Below are 18,309 nucleotides of genomic sequence, written 5' to 3'. Positions count from 1 at the left end.
CAGTGGTACAATCTCGGCTCACTGCAAGCTCCGCCTCCCGGGCTCACATCATTCTCCTGCCTCAGCCTCCCGAGTAGCTGGGACTACAGGCTCCCGCCACCTCGCCCGGCTAATTTTTTGTATTTTTAGTAGAGACGGGGTTTCACCATGTTAGCCAGGATGGTCTCGATCACCTGACCTCGTCATCTGCCTGCCTCGGCCTCCCAAAGTGCTGGGATTACAGGCGTGAGCCACCGCGCCCGGACCCACTTAACTGTTAATGACTCCAATAAAGTCACAAATAACTGTCGTATGAATTGCACAGAGGCAACCTCATCTCTTGATACTGGACTGGAATATTCAGAAAGCGCATTTGCCCTGACGTGGCATTCTGGGAACCAGACCATGAGCACAGACCTGTGGGGAAGCGACCTGTTTTGGTAGAGGAGAGAAAGGGCAGAGCACGGCGTCTCTGCCTCATCAGGGCAGTGCACGCTTTTTGTATGTTTGTTTGTTTGTTTTGACATCCGTGGACATCGGGAAACTGCACATTTAAGAGTACAATCAAGACACCAGTAATCCGGATACCATCCTGCCTGGATAAGGTTAAAATGTCTTATATTTCCATAGGAATGCCAAAGTTTTTCGTTCATGCAGGCGTGTAGGACATTAAACCCCAAGAAAGGCCAAGTCAGATTTCTTAATCCACCCCAAGTGATGAAATGTGAAGTTTGGGTTTATGGTTGGAAAGTGACCGGGTAACAGTAGCACTGACTGACTCAACAAATACGCCATCTCGGGCTCCCAGAGCTGTTGTGCGGACGCTGGTAACAGACCCCTGTGCTTAGCCGTTCAGAACCCACCCTCCTTTGGGAAGGGTAGGGCTGCCAGGAGAACTTAGGCTTGCCTTTGGCATCTCCTGCCCAGGTACCCCGCGCTTACCATGCTCAGTTCCCAAAGTGTGCGGTCCAAGCTCACCCTGTGCCATTTGCTGGCTGTTGACTCAGAGGGAAGCCCCTTGGCTGCTTTTGCTGTTGGACTTGGATGGTCTGTATCATTTTAGGCAGCAGCAGGTTCATCACCTTCCACCTCATTGTCTGCAGTGAGTTTTATACCATCATTTAAATCTGACAGGAAGGGAATTGCTTTGCCTCAGTTTACCTCCCTGGACACAGAGGGTTGACTGAACTTTCCCATTCATGAGCTCATCCCCTCACCTATTTCTGAGGCTACTCATTCATGGCTGGGTTCCTTTTTTTTTTTTTTTTGGTAAAGGCAGAGTTTCAGTACATTGCCCAGGCTGGACTCAAACTCCTGGGCTTAAGGGATCCTCCTGCCTTGGCCTCCTGAAGTGCTAGGGTTACAGGTGAGAGTCACTGCTCTGGCTTATTGGGTACCTTTAGGCCTGGAGCTCTGAGAATACAAATTGGCCTCTGGAAAAGGCTTGTCTCCGGAGGCTTGAGGATTTTTCTAAGCTACTCAGATACTCAAAGCACCTGCTGTTTCCAAGATGTACTTGGCAAGAAGAGATGAGGAAATCTAGCATAAATACAACTAGATGAATGACAGGAAACGAAGCCAGGTGAGATGAACTCTCAGCTTACTGTTTGATTTTTTTTTGAAAAATGCATTTAGAAGCCCAGTAAATCATCTTGTGGTGAAGCAGGAGGAATGCAGAAGTTCTGGAAGGGACTTGGCTTAGGAAGAAGGTTGTATAAATGGGTACCTCTGTTGACCTTGAGAAGGAATCCTAAAGAAAGTTGAGGTCATGGCTAAATGCCTTAAATCTGATACACATTGACTAAAAGATGGGTGTGTTCTGTGAGGTAGTTAATTAATTTCTTTTAAGACGTTTTCAAAAGCAATATATGTCCATTTTGGGAACATGAAAAATACTTAAAAAATAATTGCACATTTACCCCAGTGGGATTTTGTATATTTTCTTCTAGTTTCATAGGTGTGTGTATATACACATATACATAAATATATACATTAACGACTGGGCGTGGTCGCTCACACCTGTAATTCCAGCACTTTGGGAGGCCGGGGCGGGCGGATCACCTGAGGTTGGGAGTTTGAGAACAGCCTGACCAACATGGAGAAACCCCGTCTCTACTAAAATTACAAAATTAGCCAGGTGTGGTGGTGCATGCCTGTAATCCCAGCTACTTGGAAAGCTGAGGTAGGAGAATCGCTTAAATCTGGGAGGCGGAGGTTGTGGTGAGCTGAGATCATGCCATTGCACTCCAGCCTGGGCAACAAGAGTGAAACTCTATCTCAAAAAAAAAAAAAAATATATATATATATATACACACACACACACACATATTTTAATATACGTTTGACACACCAATACTCCTGCATAGAACATATATTACAATATTATATAGTTATAATTTCAAATGTTTATTCCTGTGATTACAAAAGTGTGTGTGTCTTTGTATATAGTAGAAAACTAGGAAAAGTATAAGGAAGAAATTTAAAATACAGTTGCTCCTTTACTTATGGGGGGCTACAGCCCAATAAACCTATTGTAAATCAGAAATATCCTAAGTTAAGAATACATTTAATGCCTTGATAAACCCATCCTAAAGCTGAAAAATTGTTAAGTGGACCCACATTGTGACGGGGACCATCTGAATCTGTATCCCACTGTGGGACAAGGCTATGTGGCAGCTGGTCTCCAAAGCCGACCCCTAAGGGACACACCTCCTGGTACGCACACCTTTATGTTGGTTCCTCTCCCTGAATCTGGGCTGGCACTGTGGCTTGTTTTGACAAATGGGATGTAGTGGAAGTGATGCTGAGTGACTTTCAAGGCTGGGTCATAAGTGGCCCTGCCGTTTCAGCCCGGGTCTCCGGGAACACTCACCTTGGCAGACTTCATCTTGGACTCCAGCTGCCATGCTGGGATGGAGCCCCAGCCCCCGGGAGAGCCCACAGGAGCGCACTCAGGCTGACAGCCCTGCTGAGCGTGTGGCCACGGCCAGCAGGGACTGCTGGCAACCTGTGTAGCCATCACGGTCAGCCAGCCAGGCTGAGCCTTTAGAGGCCTCCAGCCCAGCCACCATCTTACTGCCTTCACCCAAAAGACCCCCACAGTCAGAACCACCCTGCTAAGCGTAGTGGACGCACGGAACTGTCAGGGATAGTAATACACTGTTGTTTTAACCCACTAGGTTTTGGAGTGATTTGTTTCCCAGAAGTAGGTAACTGCACAGGGAGCGGGTGGATTTAGAGGTAATCCCTGTTTAAAGGGACCACGTTGAGGCAAAAGAGCTCAGACTTTGTGATGGGGGCGGGGGCTAACTTGCATTCCTGCTGTGTCACTCACTGGCCGTGTGACCCTAGGCAGGTTAGTACAGGCCACCATGGACCCGAATTTTCAACATTTGCAAAATGGAAAGTGGGGGCCTTTCAGGTATTCCAGGGGCTGGCACACAGTAGGTACTAAGGAAATGTCAGTTTCCATGTGGCGATGTTTAATGATCGTGAGGAATGTTGCAGAAGAGGGCAGCTCTCAGTAGTAAGGCAGGTCCCAGCACCTCCCAGCCTCCGGTTCTTCTTCCGTAGGTAGGGCCCTCTCTCGGCAGGGCCTGCCCATGCTTGCTGGGTGACTGGTGAACAGGGCTGCTGCCCTCAGGACCAGGGTAGGATGGAAGCAGCTGCAGCAGTGGCAGCAGAGAATATCTATTGAAAAACCCTCCAGTATTGGCATTTTTGAGGCTAGGAAATATACTATTTATTTCTGAACCTTCACATTTAGCATAGTGCTTGGCACATAGTAGGGATTTCGTGGCTTGCTTGGCTGGGCATGGGTGAGAACAATGCAGTAGATGTATCTCCTGTGTCTGATGATACATTTGTGCTGTTCTGAGAACAACAGGTATGAGTGAGGGGCAAAGACCATTTCTGTTCAGAATCACAGCATGGTAGGACTGGGAGGGGTCTCAGACCGCACCCGTTTCAAACTCCTCATCCTGACAGTCTGGGACAGCTGGTGATGGCTTAGCCATGGTTGGATGCAGTGCCATAGCCAGGCCTGTGAGCCACGGCTCTACCCCAGGGCCTAAAATCCCTCAGTTCACATTTCGTGGAATAATGCAGAGTCCATGTCAACAGTTGTTTGAAAAAACAAACAGAGGAAAGAGAAGGTGTTCTGGTGCTGCCTGTGGTATGCAGTGATCGTTTCTTTATCCAGTGAGGGTGGACACTGCTCCCGTAGCCTGGAGATTTTCCAAGAGGGTCACTGCTGTCTCAAGTACTTGGATGATGGGCCCAAAGCTGCAGCCTCAGCAGCTCTGACATTTCTGCCTTGTTCAGTTCCCCTGCCTCAGGCACCACGGAGCCTTCTGGCATTTGCATTTTGGGGAAAACCAGAAGGGACGAATATGCTTGGCACAACCTGCCATAAGTGGGTGATACCAGGAAGCTCTTCTTGGCTGAGCGTGGGTGAGGTCAACACAATGGAGCAGAATGCCAGCTAATAAATGTGGAAGGAATGAAGGCATTGGAAAGTCACCGTTTGACAATCGACATAGTTATATATATATTTGAGATGGAGTTTTGCTCTTGTCGCCCAGGCTGGAGTGCAGTGGTGTGATCTTGGCTCCCTGCAACTTCCACCTCCTGGGATCAAGTGGTTCTCCTGCCTCAGCCTCCCGAGTAGCTGGGATTACAGGTGCCCGCCACTATGCCCGGCTCATTTTTGTATTTTTAGTAGAGATGGGGTTTCACCATGCTGGCCAGGCTGGCCTCGAACTTCTAACTTCAGGTGATCCACCCGCCTCGGCCTCCCAAAGTGTTGGGATTACAGGTGTGAGTCACCGTGCCTGGCTCAACATAGTAATAATTTATTTAGGCAAGAATCATCAATGGATGCTAAAACAAACAGGTAAGCATTTGTTAAGAAATGGGATATTGTCAGAGTCTTAAAGTATCACCCCACAAAATGTTGTTGTTACAAAGAGAAAAATGGTAGCTCGACTGTGATGAAAGCTAACGTCACCAGTGATAGGACAGTCTGGCACCATGTGTCTGCCGGTGTGGCGCTGTGAGAACGCAGCATTGCTTCCGCGGCTTTCCTGACAAAGATGCACAGCCCGCTTCTAGTCAGGAGGAGACATCAGGCAAACCCAGACTGAAGGACTTCTACCAAATAATTGACCCATGGCCCGGCGCGGTGGCTCACGCCTGTAATCCCAGCACTTTGGGAGGCCAAGGCAGGCGGATCACAAGGTCAAGAGATCGAGATCAGCCTGGCCAACATGGTGAAACCCCATCTCTACTAAAAATGCAAAAATTAGCTGGGCATGGTGGTGGGCACCTGTAATCCCAGCCACTTGGGAGGCTGAGGCAGGAGAATCGCTTGAACCCGGGAGGTGGAAGTTGCAGTGAGCTGAGATCATGCCATTGCATTCCAGCCTGGCAAAAGACTCCATCTCAAAATCAATAAATCAATAAATCAATAAAAAAGTGGCCCATATTCCCCAAATTGTCCTAAGTCCTAGAAGACGAGGAAAGACTGAGGAATCGTTTCAGATAGAACACGTGGGACAGCTACATGCAATCTGGGGCCAGGAACTGTGTTTTTGTTTTTGGACAACCGACACATTTTGAATAGGACTGTGGATGAAATGGTATTGGGTTGTTACTGCTAGTGCCCTGACTTTGATGTCGTACTGTTGTTATGAAAGAGAGTGTCCTTGTTTCTTAGGAAGTGCACGCTGAAATATTTATGAGTTAAAACCTTGTTTTCTCTTTCTTTTTTTGCACTCAGCTGCATTCTGTCAGTTTGGTGCATTGTATTTTATGTCTTTAATTTAAATTAAAATAACTCAAATGTTATTTAATTAGAAGAAAAACTAATGATTAAATGAAATTAAAATTTAATTAAAATTGGGAAATAGATTAATGAGTGCTTAAGTGCAGTTTGGTAAACAGAATCTTTGCAATGATGGAGTCCACTGTGGGAGGTGACTAAGGGGGTTTCTTAGTGGTGAAATGTGTGGGGACGTCTGCTCTGTGAGGCGGGGAGAGTCTGTATTTCCAGTGAAAATTGGAGCCTGGATTCTCAGCAGAGGGGCCAGTCCTGTGACTTCCCTGCCTTCCTGTGTCATTCTTATCAGCCTCATAGCAGGAGGGGCTCCTCTCAGCCTCGGTAAACAGAGATGAAAGCAATGAAACTTCAGGTGTCAGGGAGGAGGCAGCTCGAGAGTGGGGACAGTAAGCCCTGTGTGTGAGGATTCGATGCGGCAAAATATGTGAAGTGCGTAGCCCAGTACCTGAGAGGTAGGTACTTAATTATCTCCTAGATGATAGATTGTCCATCTTTTTTAGAAGATGTAGTATAAACAGTGGTAATATAACATGACATTTTGTCAGGAGTTCTGGCTCAGGAGACAGGAAAGCTGAAGAGCCATTTGACCATTGGCTAGTCAGTTTGCAAACTGTCACAGGGTGAAAGATGTTTGCTACTGAAAAGATTAAGGCCATATTTTTTCCTCCTGCTAGAAGAGGTCAGAGAGGTATTTCCAGATTCATAAAGTGGAGAAACTTTTTTCTTTGCTGTGATGTGGGTTTCTAGCACATGGGATGATGTGGCGCCATTCTTTCCACAGCCCTCCATGGTCCCAGGGAGAAGCTGGGCGCTGTAGCTGGGGTTGGTCATCTTCCCCTCGGTGAGAAGCCGGCTGTTCTCTGCCTGGTCCCATTTGCCCTTCCTGGGAGAGGATCTCAGGAGTCTGTGCCTCTCTCTTGGTTGTAGGTGCTTCCGCTGTACTTGGCTAGAGGAGGCTGAGGAAACCCTGTAGCCTGCAACCCTGTAGAGGGTGGTAGGAGGCTGGAGAGCACCACCTGGAGAAGGATGAGTCTGCTGGGGGAGAGGAACAGAGACAGGGTAACTCCAGGAAAGAGTGGCGGATTCATTGTTCACAATGGGGAGAACTGCTGCCAGAACATAGAGACCTTCATGTTAGAGACATGAAAGAGGTAGCCAGGGTGCTAGAACTTGAAAACAAAATGTTTTCATGTTTACACAGGAAGGCAGGGAAGTCACAGGACTGGCCCCTGTGCTGAGAATCCAGGCTCCAATTTTCAGTGGAAATACAGACTCCCCTTTTCACGGAGCAGAAGTCCCCACACATTTCACCACCAAGAAACCCCCTTGTCACTTCCCATAACGGACTCCATCATTGCAAATGTTCTATTTACCAAGCTGCACTTCAGCATGAATTAATTTGTGTTTGCTTAGGCATCGTAGCCAAGGACCCACAGATAAGCATCCATGTCCATCATGAAATGTGTTTTCAGTGTCAGAATGGAACGAGGTGGTGGTCACACAAGAGGTTGGCCATCAGAAACAATTTCGGGAGGTGTCAGCCGTCTTGGTATGGGTACCCCAAAGGGAGGCATCCTGCTCACAGAACTCCTTGGGCATTGCAGAAACAGTTGTGGGGTTGTGATCCTACTCTGAGGGTCTGTAGCTTGCTGGGATCTGGCCATCTCTGGCCTGGTCCTCCTTGCTAATGACCATGCCTGGATTCCAAGGGACCCAGTGGGACACAAACGCAGGGAAGCAAGGCGGGGAACTAAGTATGAGGCAGGGGACGGGGGACAGTAGTCCTTCAGGATGGCAGCCCAGGCCTGGCAGGCTTGGATCTTGTTGCTGGACCAACTGGGGACAGCTGAGGGCTGAGCAAAGGTCTGGAGGGGAGCAAGCAAGAGTCTGCAGAAGCACAGCAGCGGCTCCACTGTCCACTGCAGCAAGGAGGCTCTATGAACAGGGAAAGGGGATCTGGATGTGCGGCCGATGACATGGAATTAGTCCCCGTCTTGCCACTAGTGACCTTGTGACCGTAACAACACCTAATCTCTTTGGGCCTCTATTTCTTGATCTGTAAAGTGGGTGTAGTTACTTCTTGCCTTCTGTGGAAGTACTGCTAGTTCCTGCTCTATGTCAATTCTCTCCTTTTTAATTTACAACCGAATCCCATTTATCTGGGGGTAACCTTATGCCCATAAAAGAATGCGTTTCATAGCTTTCCTTGTAGCTAAGTGTGACCATGTGACTAAATTGTGTGTAGTGAGATATGAGAAGAAACGCTGAAGACTTCCAGGAAAGATGCTTAAAGAGTCTGCCTCATTGCAGGACGCAAGGTCAGGGGGTCCTTTCTCTTTGGTCCTTTCAGTTGCCTGGAATGCAACCAAGTTGGCTAGAGCCCCAGCAGCCCCCGTCTTGCACCATGAGGTACCTTGAGGATGGAAATGAGATCAAGGATAACAAAGGAGAAAAGCAGAGGTTGTCTGCGTCTTTGATGACTTCATGGAGCAGCCGTGCCCTCCGTGGATGGCTTAGTCATGCTCTTCTCTGTGTTGAAACCATTGCTACTAGAGGTATTTTGTGTTATGCAGTTGAACCCAATCCACATGGATGCACCTGCCCCCTAGGGTTGCTGTAAGGATTCAATGAGTAAAGCATGGGAAAGAGTTTTATGGGCTGGGAATGCACTTTGAACATTGCAACATGCCATAGAAATATAAGGAATTAGTCCTGTCATTGTCATTGCCATATGAATCAATGGAAGGGGCAAGGCTGCAGTGGACAGGCCCTGACAGGATGCAGGGCCAAGGGCAGGAGCAGGTGTCAGGGGACAGTGTGGGGATGAGGAGCTGCGGGCAGCAGGATGGAACCTTTGTTAGTTTACCTAGTTTTAGACTGAATCCGTAAGGTGGCATGGGCTCAAATGCCACTCAAGAGGGAGAGAGTGGTTGGAAGATGAGATTAGTAACAAGAGCCCATAATTCTGATAAAGAATCTCAAAACGGAGAATTTGGAAAGTTGCACTGTGACAGTTTGGGCAACCAGTGGTATCTGTATCGTTATTTTCAGAAAACACCTGAAATTCTATCCAAAAAGGATTGCTTTCTACAGCTTCCACCCCTGGGGGTCTCTGAAAAAAAGCCTGTTAGCGAAGAAGGAAGACCGAGCACCGTCAGTCTAACTGTTGTGAACAGAGTCCAAATGTGTTCCTACCTCAAATAGGAAAGAATTTAAGCTTTTGGAGACAAAAACAAACAAACAAACAAAAAAAGTGGTTATAGCAGACACTAGAGAGATGTAAACTATGGAAAGGCCAGCAGGAACCGTGGACATCCTTACCATAGACATGGAAGATTTTCAGATCTCAAATTCCGTTTCCCCTGTGTGTTGAACGACATCAATCCATGCGTGCGCTATCACTTCATGCTGGCAACAGAAGTGAGAGGGAAATTTACATTGGGTGTCATACGTGCTGTCTTACATAAGTCCCCCAAATTTTTCAGCCAAGTTCAAAATAAATTCTGTCCTATCCTAAAGGATATGATTTATACCTCTTCGGAGAAGGTGCTGAGGAGGAGGAAGGAGACTCATGTTACACTGTTGCTGAAGCAGAAAGTGTGTCTTCTCATGATAATTTGTTTGGTCCACAGAACAGGAGCTGGGCGTCATAAACAACGCCATGGCTGAGCCGTAGCTCACGCTGTTTTTCATGCTTCGTTTTGAGAGGGGGCAAGTAAGGCTGGAAGAAAGTTTGTTGTACAGCGAATATATGCAACTGGCTGTGGTTATTCATTGCAATTTCCTGGACCCAAAACCTTTTACCAGAGCTGCTAACAGGTTGCATAAATCACTCTATGAACTCTGTTTCCTTTCTCCCCCGCACCATCCGAGGAGGGGCAGGCTGCTAATGTGGAAAACATAGATTAGCACAGTGAGAGTCAGGGCCTTCCTGTCTGAGCAGAGCCTACAGAGCCGAGCTTTGGCCATGTCCTGGCCGCGCAGGAGCCCGGAAGGCAGGGCCGCGTGGGCAGTGAAGAGCAGGCACCAGGCTGTGGAGCCCAACAGGCTTGGGGTTTCGAGCCCTACCACTGACCAGCTGCATGATCTTGGATTATGATACTTCTCAATTTCCTCATTTGTCAAATGGAATTTTTTTTTTTTTTTTTTTTTGAGACAGGGCCTCATTCTGTCACCCAGGCTGGAGCGCAGTGGTGCAGACACAGCTCACTGCAGCCTCAGATTCCTGAGCTCAAGTGATCCTCTTGCCTCAGTCTCCCAAAGTGCTGGGATTACAGGCATCAGCCACCACACCCAGCCAAATAGAAATAATGTTAATCTCAGGGCTGGGCGTGGTGGCTCACACCTGTAATCCCAGCACTTGGGGAGGCCAAGGCAGGTGGATCACCTGAGTTCAGGAGTTCGAGACCAGCCTGGCCAACATGGTGAAACCCCGTCTCTACTAAAAATACAAAAATTAGCCGGGTGTAGTGGCAGGCCCCTGTAGTCCCAGCTACTCAGGAGGCTGAGGCAGGAGAATTGCTTGAACTCGGGAGGCGGGGGTTGCAGTGAGCCAAGATTGTGCCATTGCACCCCAGCCAGGGCAACAGAGCCAGACTCCATCTCAAAAAAAAAAACCAAACATATATATATATATATATAAAATATATAAATATATGTATCTCATAGAGTGTTTAGATGATTCAGTGAGTATAATGCATTGATACAAGTTGGCTATTGTCATTAAAAGCTGCTTTTCAACTTTTGTGGCATAAAACCCTTTCTTCCAGAAGTTTCTCTATTGGTCCTTGTCAATGAAAGGGAATCCCAATAGTCTTCACGCTTTTTGGAGATGAGGGTCTTGCGGGAGGTGGTTGTGACTGGGGTTCTGTCCGTGAAGCCCCAGCCACTGTACAGAGATATCTGGAGTTGTCTGCTGTCTTCACTCTTGATGTGGAAGCATTTCTGGCTCATAAAGACAATAGGACTTCAAAAGGGACTTCAGAGATGTCTGAAGGCTTTTCTCAGAAATGTGCGGTGGATCAAGCAAACTATCGAGTGAGGCAAATCTGTAACTGCTCTCCACCCGGAGCCTTTTTTGCTGAGTTGTCTTAAACAAATTACCGAAACTCTCTGAGCACCAGATTCCTCATCTGAAACTGGAAGATACTAACAGCCACCTCGAGGAGGCATGATGGAGGTTCATGGGCTGAGTCCATGCAAAGCCTTCCCAGGGCCTGGCACACAGACATCCTTTCCCTGCTCCTAGAGGGTGAACATTTGGTCAGGCTGGAGGAGCCCCTAGAATCTGTGCCCAAGGCCTGGGACCCTTGGCATGTTCCCTTTCTTCCTTTGTAGCCCCTATTCCTATAGGGAGCCAGCTGCCCTGTGGCCGGGCCTTGTACTGGGAGGGAGATGGAGAAGAGCGCTTCGGCAGAGAAACGTCCAGCTCAGAAGCGACCCAAGTTTCTGTTGGATGTGAGATCCACCACTGCCAATTCCAACCACACATCCCGTTGGGGACACAGCCTGGGTCTGTGTGTTGCGGGGGCAGACCCTCTGTCACGTGCTCAGACCTTCTACCACATGCTCAAACCCTCTGTCACATGCTCAGACCCTCCAGTGCGGGAAGCCAGCCTGGTCTGGCTGATGGAGCACAGGGGAACCGTCCTGTCCCATGGGCCTCAAAATAACTCCTCTGGGGTCAGGATCCTCTCACTGTTAGGGGAAGTCTCCACCCCTTTCAGTTGCCCTTTGGCTCCCGCCGGCCAGAGGTGCTACTGAACAGCGATTTAAAAACACCAGAGTATGAAAAGGCAGGTGGCATATTGCTGCAATATTTCAAAGTGGACAATGGGAAAATTAGCTCCCTTTCCAGGCAGCTGCTTCCAGGTCCCCAGCCTCATGACGCTGGAGTCACATAGCTTAATGCTGTCATAATTTCCCCTTCTCCCTAAACCCTCTCCCAGTTAGTGGAATTTGGGCTGACGCTCTGCAGTGAAAGCTCTCTAAAGTGTTATAAATATTTATCTCTGCAAATCTCTGAGGCCTTTTCAAAACAGAAAGACAGAGGAGGTGCTTGCGTGGTTCACCTGCCCCTCCCTGAAGGCCTGTTGTGTTTCCCAGGATGGTAGGTACCGTGCTTACCTGAGCATGTCTTTTCTTTGCACCATTTCTTGATCTATTTTGTTGCATGTTGCTTTTTGTGTGTTAAGATGTGTCTGCCAAGAATTGCTTCCGGGGATAGGAGAAGGCAAAGGAGAGGACAGAGGCTCACGTTTTTTTTCTTCTGGAATTTTTTTTCCTTTTGTTGTTTATTTTTGGGTATCATTAATTACTCACCCTGGGTTGTAATTCCACCCATGGTCAGATGACATGCTTGTGGCTGGTTTAATTGGATGCTGATGATGAGCTGAGTTGGCCCAAGCCATGTACTGGGAGGGAGATGGAGAAGAGCGCTTCGGCAGAGAAACGTCCGGCTCAGAAGCGACCCAAGTTCCTGTTGGATGTGAGATCCACCACCGCCAATTCCAGCCGCACATCCCCTTGGGAATGTTGGTTTGAAAATCTCCCAGCTGGGACTGGGGCCGTGCATGTGGCCCTCTCTGGTGTAACTGTACAGAGGTATCGGCCGCCAGCCAGGCCTCAGACCCAGGCAGAAGGCGTAGGTGTTCTCAGCCCTGAAAGCAGTCCCCTGGACAGCCAGGAGCTCCTGAGGAGTGCTGCCAGGGCTGTGGCGGCGATGGTGGTGACAGGGTCTTGGAGGTCTTGAAAGCTACACCTTTAGCTTGTACTCACTCGTCTTCTTGCTGATATTTTCACGGGCTGATGCAGATACTCCACGAGCTAGTTGTGTTGGGTGCCCGTTTAGTCTTGTGCACACCCTTTGGTCCATTACACAATGCTCTGTGTTCTCTAGGAGTTTATGGCCCGTGTTGGGAGTAGGTTGGAGGTGATGGGGCTAATAAACACAAGAGCATTAGCTAGGGAGTCAGGAGACCTGGGTTCTGAGATCAGCTTTGCCACCTAGCTTGAGTGTAATGCCTGACAGGTCTCTCTTTTTGGGCCTCAGTTTCCTCATCTGTAAAATGGGTAGAGGTGCCTCAGTTATAACCAGGCTTTTCAGATCTGCCATGCTAGATCATTCTTTTTGTTGTGTTTTCTCAAGGTTTGGACGTGGTGGACATTCAGCCAGCCTGGGGTGCTGGCCGTTCTTGTGAGTCTTGTAGATGTCTAGTCTTCCTTTTTCTCAGACATTTTTCCTCATGATTTACAGGTTTCATGTCTTCCTGGCATTGGGGGCAGTTATCTCAGTCATGTATTCCTTACATTTCGGTGGGCCTACTGCTGTCATTTCAGCTCTCCTCCAACCAGCATCTTCTCTGTGATGTTGCTTCCATGGATCAGTCTCATTCTGTCCTCACAATGCCTTCAGCATTCTGTGTAACCCTCTTGCCCCCACGTATTTCCCACAGAGACACGGCTACATTAAGGACCAGAGGCCAGAGGAACAGGCCCCTTTAGAAACCTCATCCTAATGAATTCCAGCATTCCTAGGAAGCATCTTTCTCTTCAACAGTGGCATTTACAACTTGGCGCCTTAATTCATAATTACATAAAGGGGCTAACCTCCTGGACAGGTGCCTGCACGATAGGGCAGGCTGCTCAGGGGCCTGCTGGCCTCTGGGAATAGAAGGGCGTGGCCTCCCATCTCAGTCGTTCTACATGGGTGTGAAGGGGTCACTTTGTGCTGGAGTTGCCGCCTGTCTCCCTCCTAGTCAATGGACCTCACCTGGTGAAGTGTTACCAGCTTGAAGCTAACCCTTCCTGGAAGGTGCTTTAGGAAGGAGGAGTTGTAAATAACATCGAAGCAGCTCAGATTCCGGTGTCTTAGGCCTACGTAGGACGTTTCTGGGTTTACTCCCAGCTGGTCCCTAAAGTGCAGGGGAAGTGCTCAGGTTTACTGACGGGTATATGAAGACAAGATTAAGACGCTCATCCAGAAGCATCTGATGGTCCTGAGCCCCGCCCTCCCAGCACATTCCCATTCTCAAGGAGACCGGTGTGCAGGTGGCCGTGACCACAGGCAGCCGTGTGGGGAGCACAGAGCAGGAAGCCATGACTCCTGCAGGGCCTGTCTGGGGTGTTTAGACTGCTTCTTGCAGAATAAGTAGGGTTTAGATGGCCTTGAAAGAGAGAGCACCTGTAGCAGGTGGTGGGCTTTCGATGTGATGATTGACGGGCTGACTAAATGCATGGCTGTTCCTCCCATCAGGAGTTTCTTCAGTTACAGCAAAATTATCCCAAATTCCTTAAATTGCCTTCCCATAAATTCTACATTTGGCCAGTGTGGTGCTCTGCTCCAGAATTCTGTTCCTCAAGTCACTAGGGTCCCTGTAACACTGTCCATAAGCTATTTCCCACACAAGGCACAGGAGAGCCTCCCCATTTTAGCATGGAATAGCTGAGGTTCGGAGAAGTAACTTTCCCTGGGTCACAGGCTCAATCAGCAGCAGAACTGGGTTCAAGTTGCACTCATGTGTTCTGATTCCCAGGGTGGGTACCAGGAACTCGCTCTCACCACTTCATCACTGAACCCCGTGCCCCCACTCTTTGGACCTCCCACAGCCACTCTTCGATTTCAGGCTTCCGCACTGGCCTCTCCCTCTATTTTTTGCAACCCACGTGTCTCTCTTGAGGGCAGGGTCCTGGTCAGCCTGGTGCCTGGCACAACACCTAGAATCCTAGTCAGGCTGGGCTGGGTGAAGGATGGGGGAAGGACCTTCACCAGTGCCTCCTCCTGCACGTCTAGCCTGGAGTCATCTGGAGGCCATGGAAGCAGGCAGCTCTTAGGTGCCAGGTGATTGTGACATTGAAGAATTTGGGCTCATCCTGTCTTTTAGGCAGTGGATTAAAAACACAGTGGTATCTGAGATTGTTCAGCTGTTTCGCTCTGTCAGCAGCTTCACTTGACACACATCTGGGTTTGCAGAACGCGCTGATAAAGGCCTGAGGCCATAATGTTTTTTACCTCTGTCTTGTGTGGGTCATTTACCACCTGTGCTCCAAAGAGGAAACACCTGGATGCTTTGAGTGTTTTTTTTTTCTTTTTTTTGAGATGGTGGCTTGCTCTGTTGCCCAGGCTGGAGTGCAGTGGCACAATCTCAGCTCACTGCAACCTCTGCCTCCCGGGTTCACGCGATTCTCCTCCCTCAGCCTACTGAGTAGCGGGAATTACAGGTGCCTGCCATCACGCCCAGCTAATTTTTGTATTTTTAGTAGAGACGGGGTTTCACAATATTGGTCAGGCTGGTCTCAGACTCCTGACCTCGTGATCCACCCACCTTGGCCTCCCAGAGTGCTGGGATTACAGGCGTGAGCCACCGAGCCTGGCCCGCTTTGAGTTTTATGTAGGGAAGTAGGGCGTCCACATAAGGTATCATCCAAATGAGATACTTTTGAGAGTGAAATGGTGCACAGTTAACAGTCACATCAGGACAGCAGGCTGACGCTGGAGCGTGTGGTCGCCTGGTTTTAAGCAAAATGGATGTCTGCAGTTGGAAGAAAAGGCACGGCAGTCGTTTGTGAAGACTAATAGTGCGGAGGGGTTGCTGGTAGATGAAAGGCCTTTTGTTCCAGCGGTAACTTTGCATCATTCACTGACAACAGTAAGAGTCCAGTGCCCTTTTCTCTGCCCTCCGCGTCGTTTTCTGTCCATGGCCGAGCCTCCCGGGAGGTGTGCCTGTGTCTCATTGTCCTTTTCTCTTTCCCTCAGAGATCCTGCGGCTCATTCAGCTGGACCTAGACCTGAAGTTTAAGACCAACGTCCGGGAGTTGTTTGAGGAATTTGACAGTTTCCTGCCAGGCGCCATCATTGGCCTAGCCCGGGAGATGCAGCCGGTTTACAGGTGCGTCATGACTGCGGGGGGGCCACCTCCACGACCCTCCCCACCCTCCGCCCTCTCTCTTCTGCCACCCATGGCAGACGGGGATTTACTGGCGTCCCATCCTTCTGCACTTGGTGTCTCGGGCACACATTTGTGCTTATTGCTTACAGTTGACAGTATGGGCAGGTGGGTCTGTCCCAAGCCATAGGTGCTACCTCGTTATTTTGGGGGAGTTTGTGGCTTTTTTCTTCGGAAAAGCCCAGTTGTTTTGGCTGTTGGATCTGGTTAAGTTCAGAATTTTAAAATCTTGGGCTTTGTCTTACGGAGGAAGACTTAACTTCCCTTCTAGTGACCAACTGGGCTTTCTTGGCCCCTGAGTCACCATTGACCTCTATTCTCCATGAGCAGAGTGGGTGGACTGGTGGTCTTGTAGGGAGGGAGGGCGGCACAGCGTTGGAACACAGACTGGCATCAGTTGTCAGCACGAAGAAGCACGTTCCAGGTGATGCTGCGTTTGGTTGTCAAGTGTGTGTCGTGGAGAAACTCTAGGACCTGAGAACCGTTCTTGAAGAGTCACTGTAGCGCTATTTATAGTAGCCAAAACTGAAAACAACTGAAACGTGCTACTTAGCGGAACGGATAAATAAAACGCATTCGTTCAATGGAGTGCTATACAGCGACGGCAAAAAAGGGAACGGCTCTGCGCGATGAGAGCGAAACTAACCTGGAGGCTTTAGGGATGAACGCGCAGGTGCGGAGAATGGGAAAGGAGAGCCAAGGGGGCGATGCCTCCCAGAGCCTGCGTGGCGGGCGGTGGGGGACGTGGGGCTCGGTTGGCTCTGGAGAGCCGCAAGGTCTTATTTCCTCGCTTGGGTGTTTGGCTTCATGTTTGCGTGCACTTTTTTGTATGTTCTTGTTCTACATCTTACAATTAAAAAATAAAAAAAAAAAGGAAAGGAACAGCCGAAGCGGGTTTTGATTAAGGTAAACCAGGCCCGTGGCCCTGGGTCTGAGAGTTTCACGTTGCTGGCTGTTTCTCCAGCGGGTAGAGCGACAGTGCACCCAGAGCAGAGCTGCCCGAGTTTGCTCGGAAAGAGCTGGGAGTTTGCCGTCCCGCAGGCAGGCCCCGCTCTTTGTTCTCAGTGCACACCATGATGCTGGCTCCCTGCAGACCTTCCTGGAGGGAGGCCCAGTGGTTGGAGAGCTGCAGAGTACAGGCCACTAGTGAGTCAAGAGCCTGTGTTTCCCTCAGAGGGAGGGGTGAAGAGGCAGCTTCAGCTCGGTTGTGGCTATTTGCATGACCCAGATCACATAACAGGAAATTCCTGCAAGGCCCCTGAATGAGCTGATAACTCCTTGGGCCGTGTGGACTTTTCTCCCTTATATAATCCTCTCACGTGTTGCCCCAGAGTCACTGGGTAGGCCTCTTCCTCTGAGGTCAGGGGTTGGCGACTTAAGAGGAGAGGGTTTGGGCAAACACCTGCCATCTTAACTGTAGAAGACTCCCCACCTTCTTCCCCCCCCCTTCTTTCCCGGGAAGATCTTCTGGGGCCCTTGATCCAACAGAGGGAGGTGATAGTGTTCACAGCGGTGAAGCCGTATGGGTCTGCAGCACCCTCACTTCCTGCCTCCTCAGAAGAAAGAATTTGATGGAGGGGCCTCAGGCAGAGTGAGAGACCACGGCAAGTTTTAGAGCAGGACCCAAAGTGTATGAAAAAGCTCTAGACCAGGAATGAAAGGAAATAAAGTACGCTTGGGAGAGGGCCAGTGGGTGACTTGGGAGATCGAACGTGCTGTGTGACTTTCGACTTGGAGTCTTACACAGTGGCGTGGTTCTTGGGTGTGCGTTACTCCTGCCCTGGTGCTTCCCTGAGGGTGGCCTGCCAGGTGTGCTTGCTGAGGTTGCGCACACACTCCCTGAAGCCGTTCTTCCCTGACCAGTCCAGCCTTCCTAGACAAGGGGCCACCATTTTGCCTCCTAGTGCCCATGCTTGAGCCCACATGCCCAGCTCCTGAGATCTTACCAGGAAGCTGCTGGTCATCAGTTTCAGGTTCTTTCTATCTGCTGGGACCCTGCCTTTCCCTGGCACTGGCTGCAACCAATTATCACTTTAGAGCGACAGTTGACAACTGCCTGACCATCAGCTGACGGTCGCCTAACATTCCTGGTGGTGGTGGAGCCCTCTCCTGCCCTGCTCGTGTCTGACTAGCTACCTACTGTAACAATAAAGGGAGCCTCAGAGCCCCAAGCCCTAGATACTAGTCCCAGCTCTGCCTCCTTGGGGCCTTTGTCCCCCCACCTGAGAAGGAGAAGAGCTGAGCTCTAAGTGCCCCCTTCCTTGGCTCTGGCACTGAGGGTCGCAGCCCTTTGGACCCTCATTGTCCTGCCTCTGTCTGGAAGTTGCCTGTCTGCTGGTGAGCTCTTTAGGGATCAGAAAGAACTGATATCATGGGGTATTTAAACTGGGCTGAGTGTTAAATGCAGTTACAGCTCCAGTGCCTTCAAGGTCTGCTTTGGAGTCTTCTCATGTCATATAAGTGGAAACTTGGAAACCCCATCATGCTTAGACAGGATGGGCCAGAATTTGTGTTTTCTGTAGATCTAGGATTTTATAAACAGCGCGT

The 18,309-nt window shown here is 49.4% G+C and overlaps 1 protein-coding gene across 3 annotated transcripts in view; it reads left to right on the top strand.

Moving 5' to 3' along the window:
- The window catches only part of XXYLT1 (xyloside xylosyltransferase 1), a 200,250-nt gene that overhangs the window by 96,206 nt on the left and 85,735 nt on the right, over window positions 1–18,309 (top strand). For 2 of the 3 annotated variants that reach the window (XM_011988962.1, XM_011988961.1), the window contains exon 3: window positions 15,573–15,705. In XM_011988962.1, the coding sequence (XP_011844352.1) occupies window positions 15,573–15,705 (133 nt within the window). The remainder of the gene's footprint in view (window positions 1–15,572; window positions 15,706–18,309) is intronic. The other variant, XM_011988963.1, reaches the window with a different exon arrangement.

Source organism: Mandrillus leucophaeus, unplaced genomic scaffold (genome assembly GCF_000951045.1).
Source record: "Mandrillus leucophaeus isolate KB7577 unplaced genomic scaffold, Mleu.le_1.0 Scaffold342, whole genome shotgun sequence".
Taxonomy (NCBI): Eukaryota; Metazoa; Chordata; class Mammalia; order Primates; family Cercopithecidae; genus Mandrillus; species Mandrillus leucophaeus.
The sequence above is the reverse complement of the archived record's forward strand: the minus strand, read 5'-3'. Positions and strand labels throughout refer to the sequence as shown.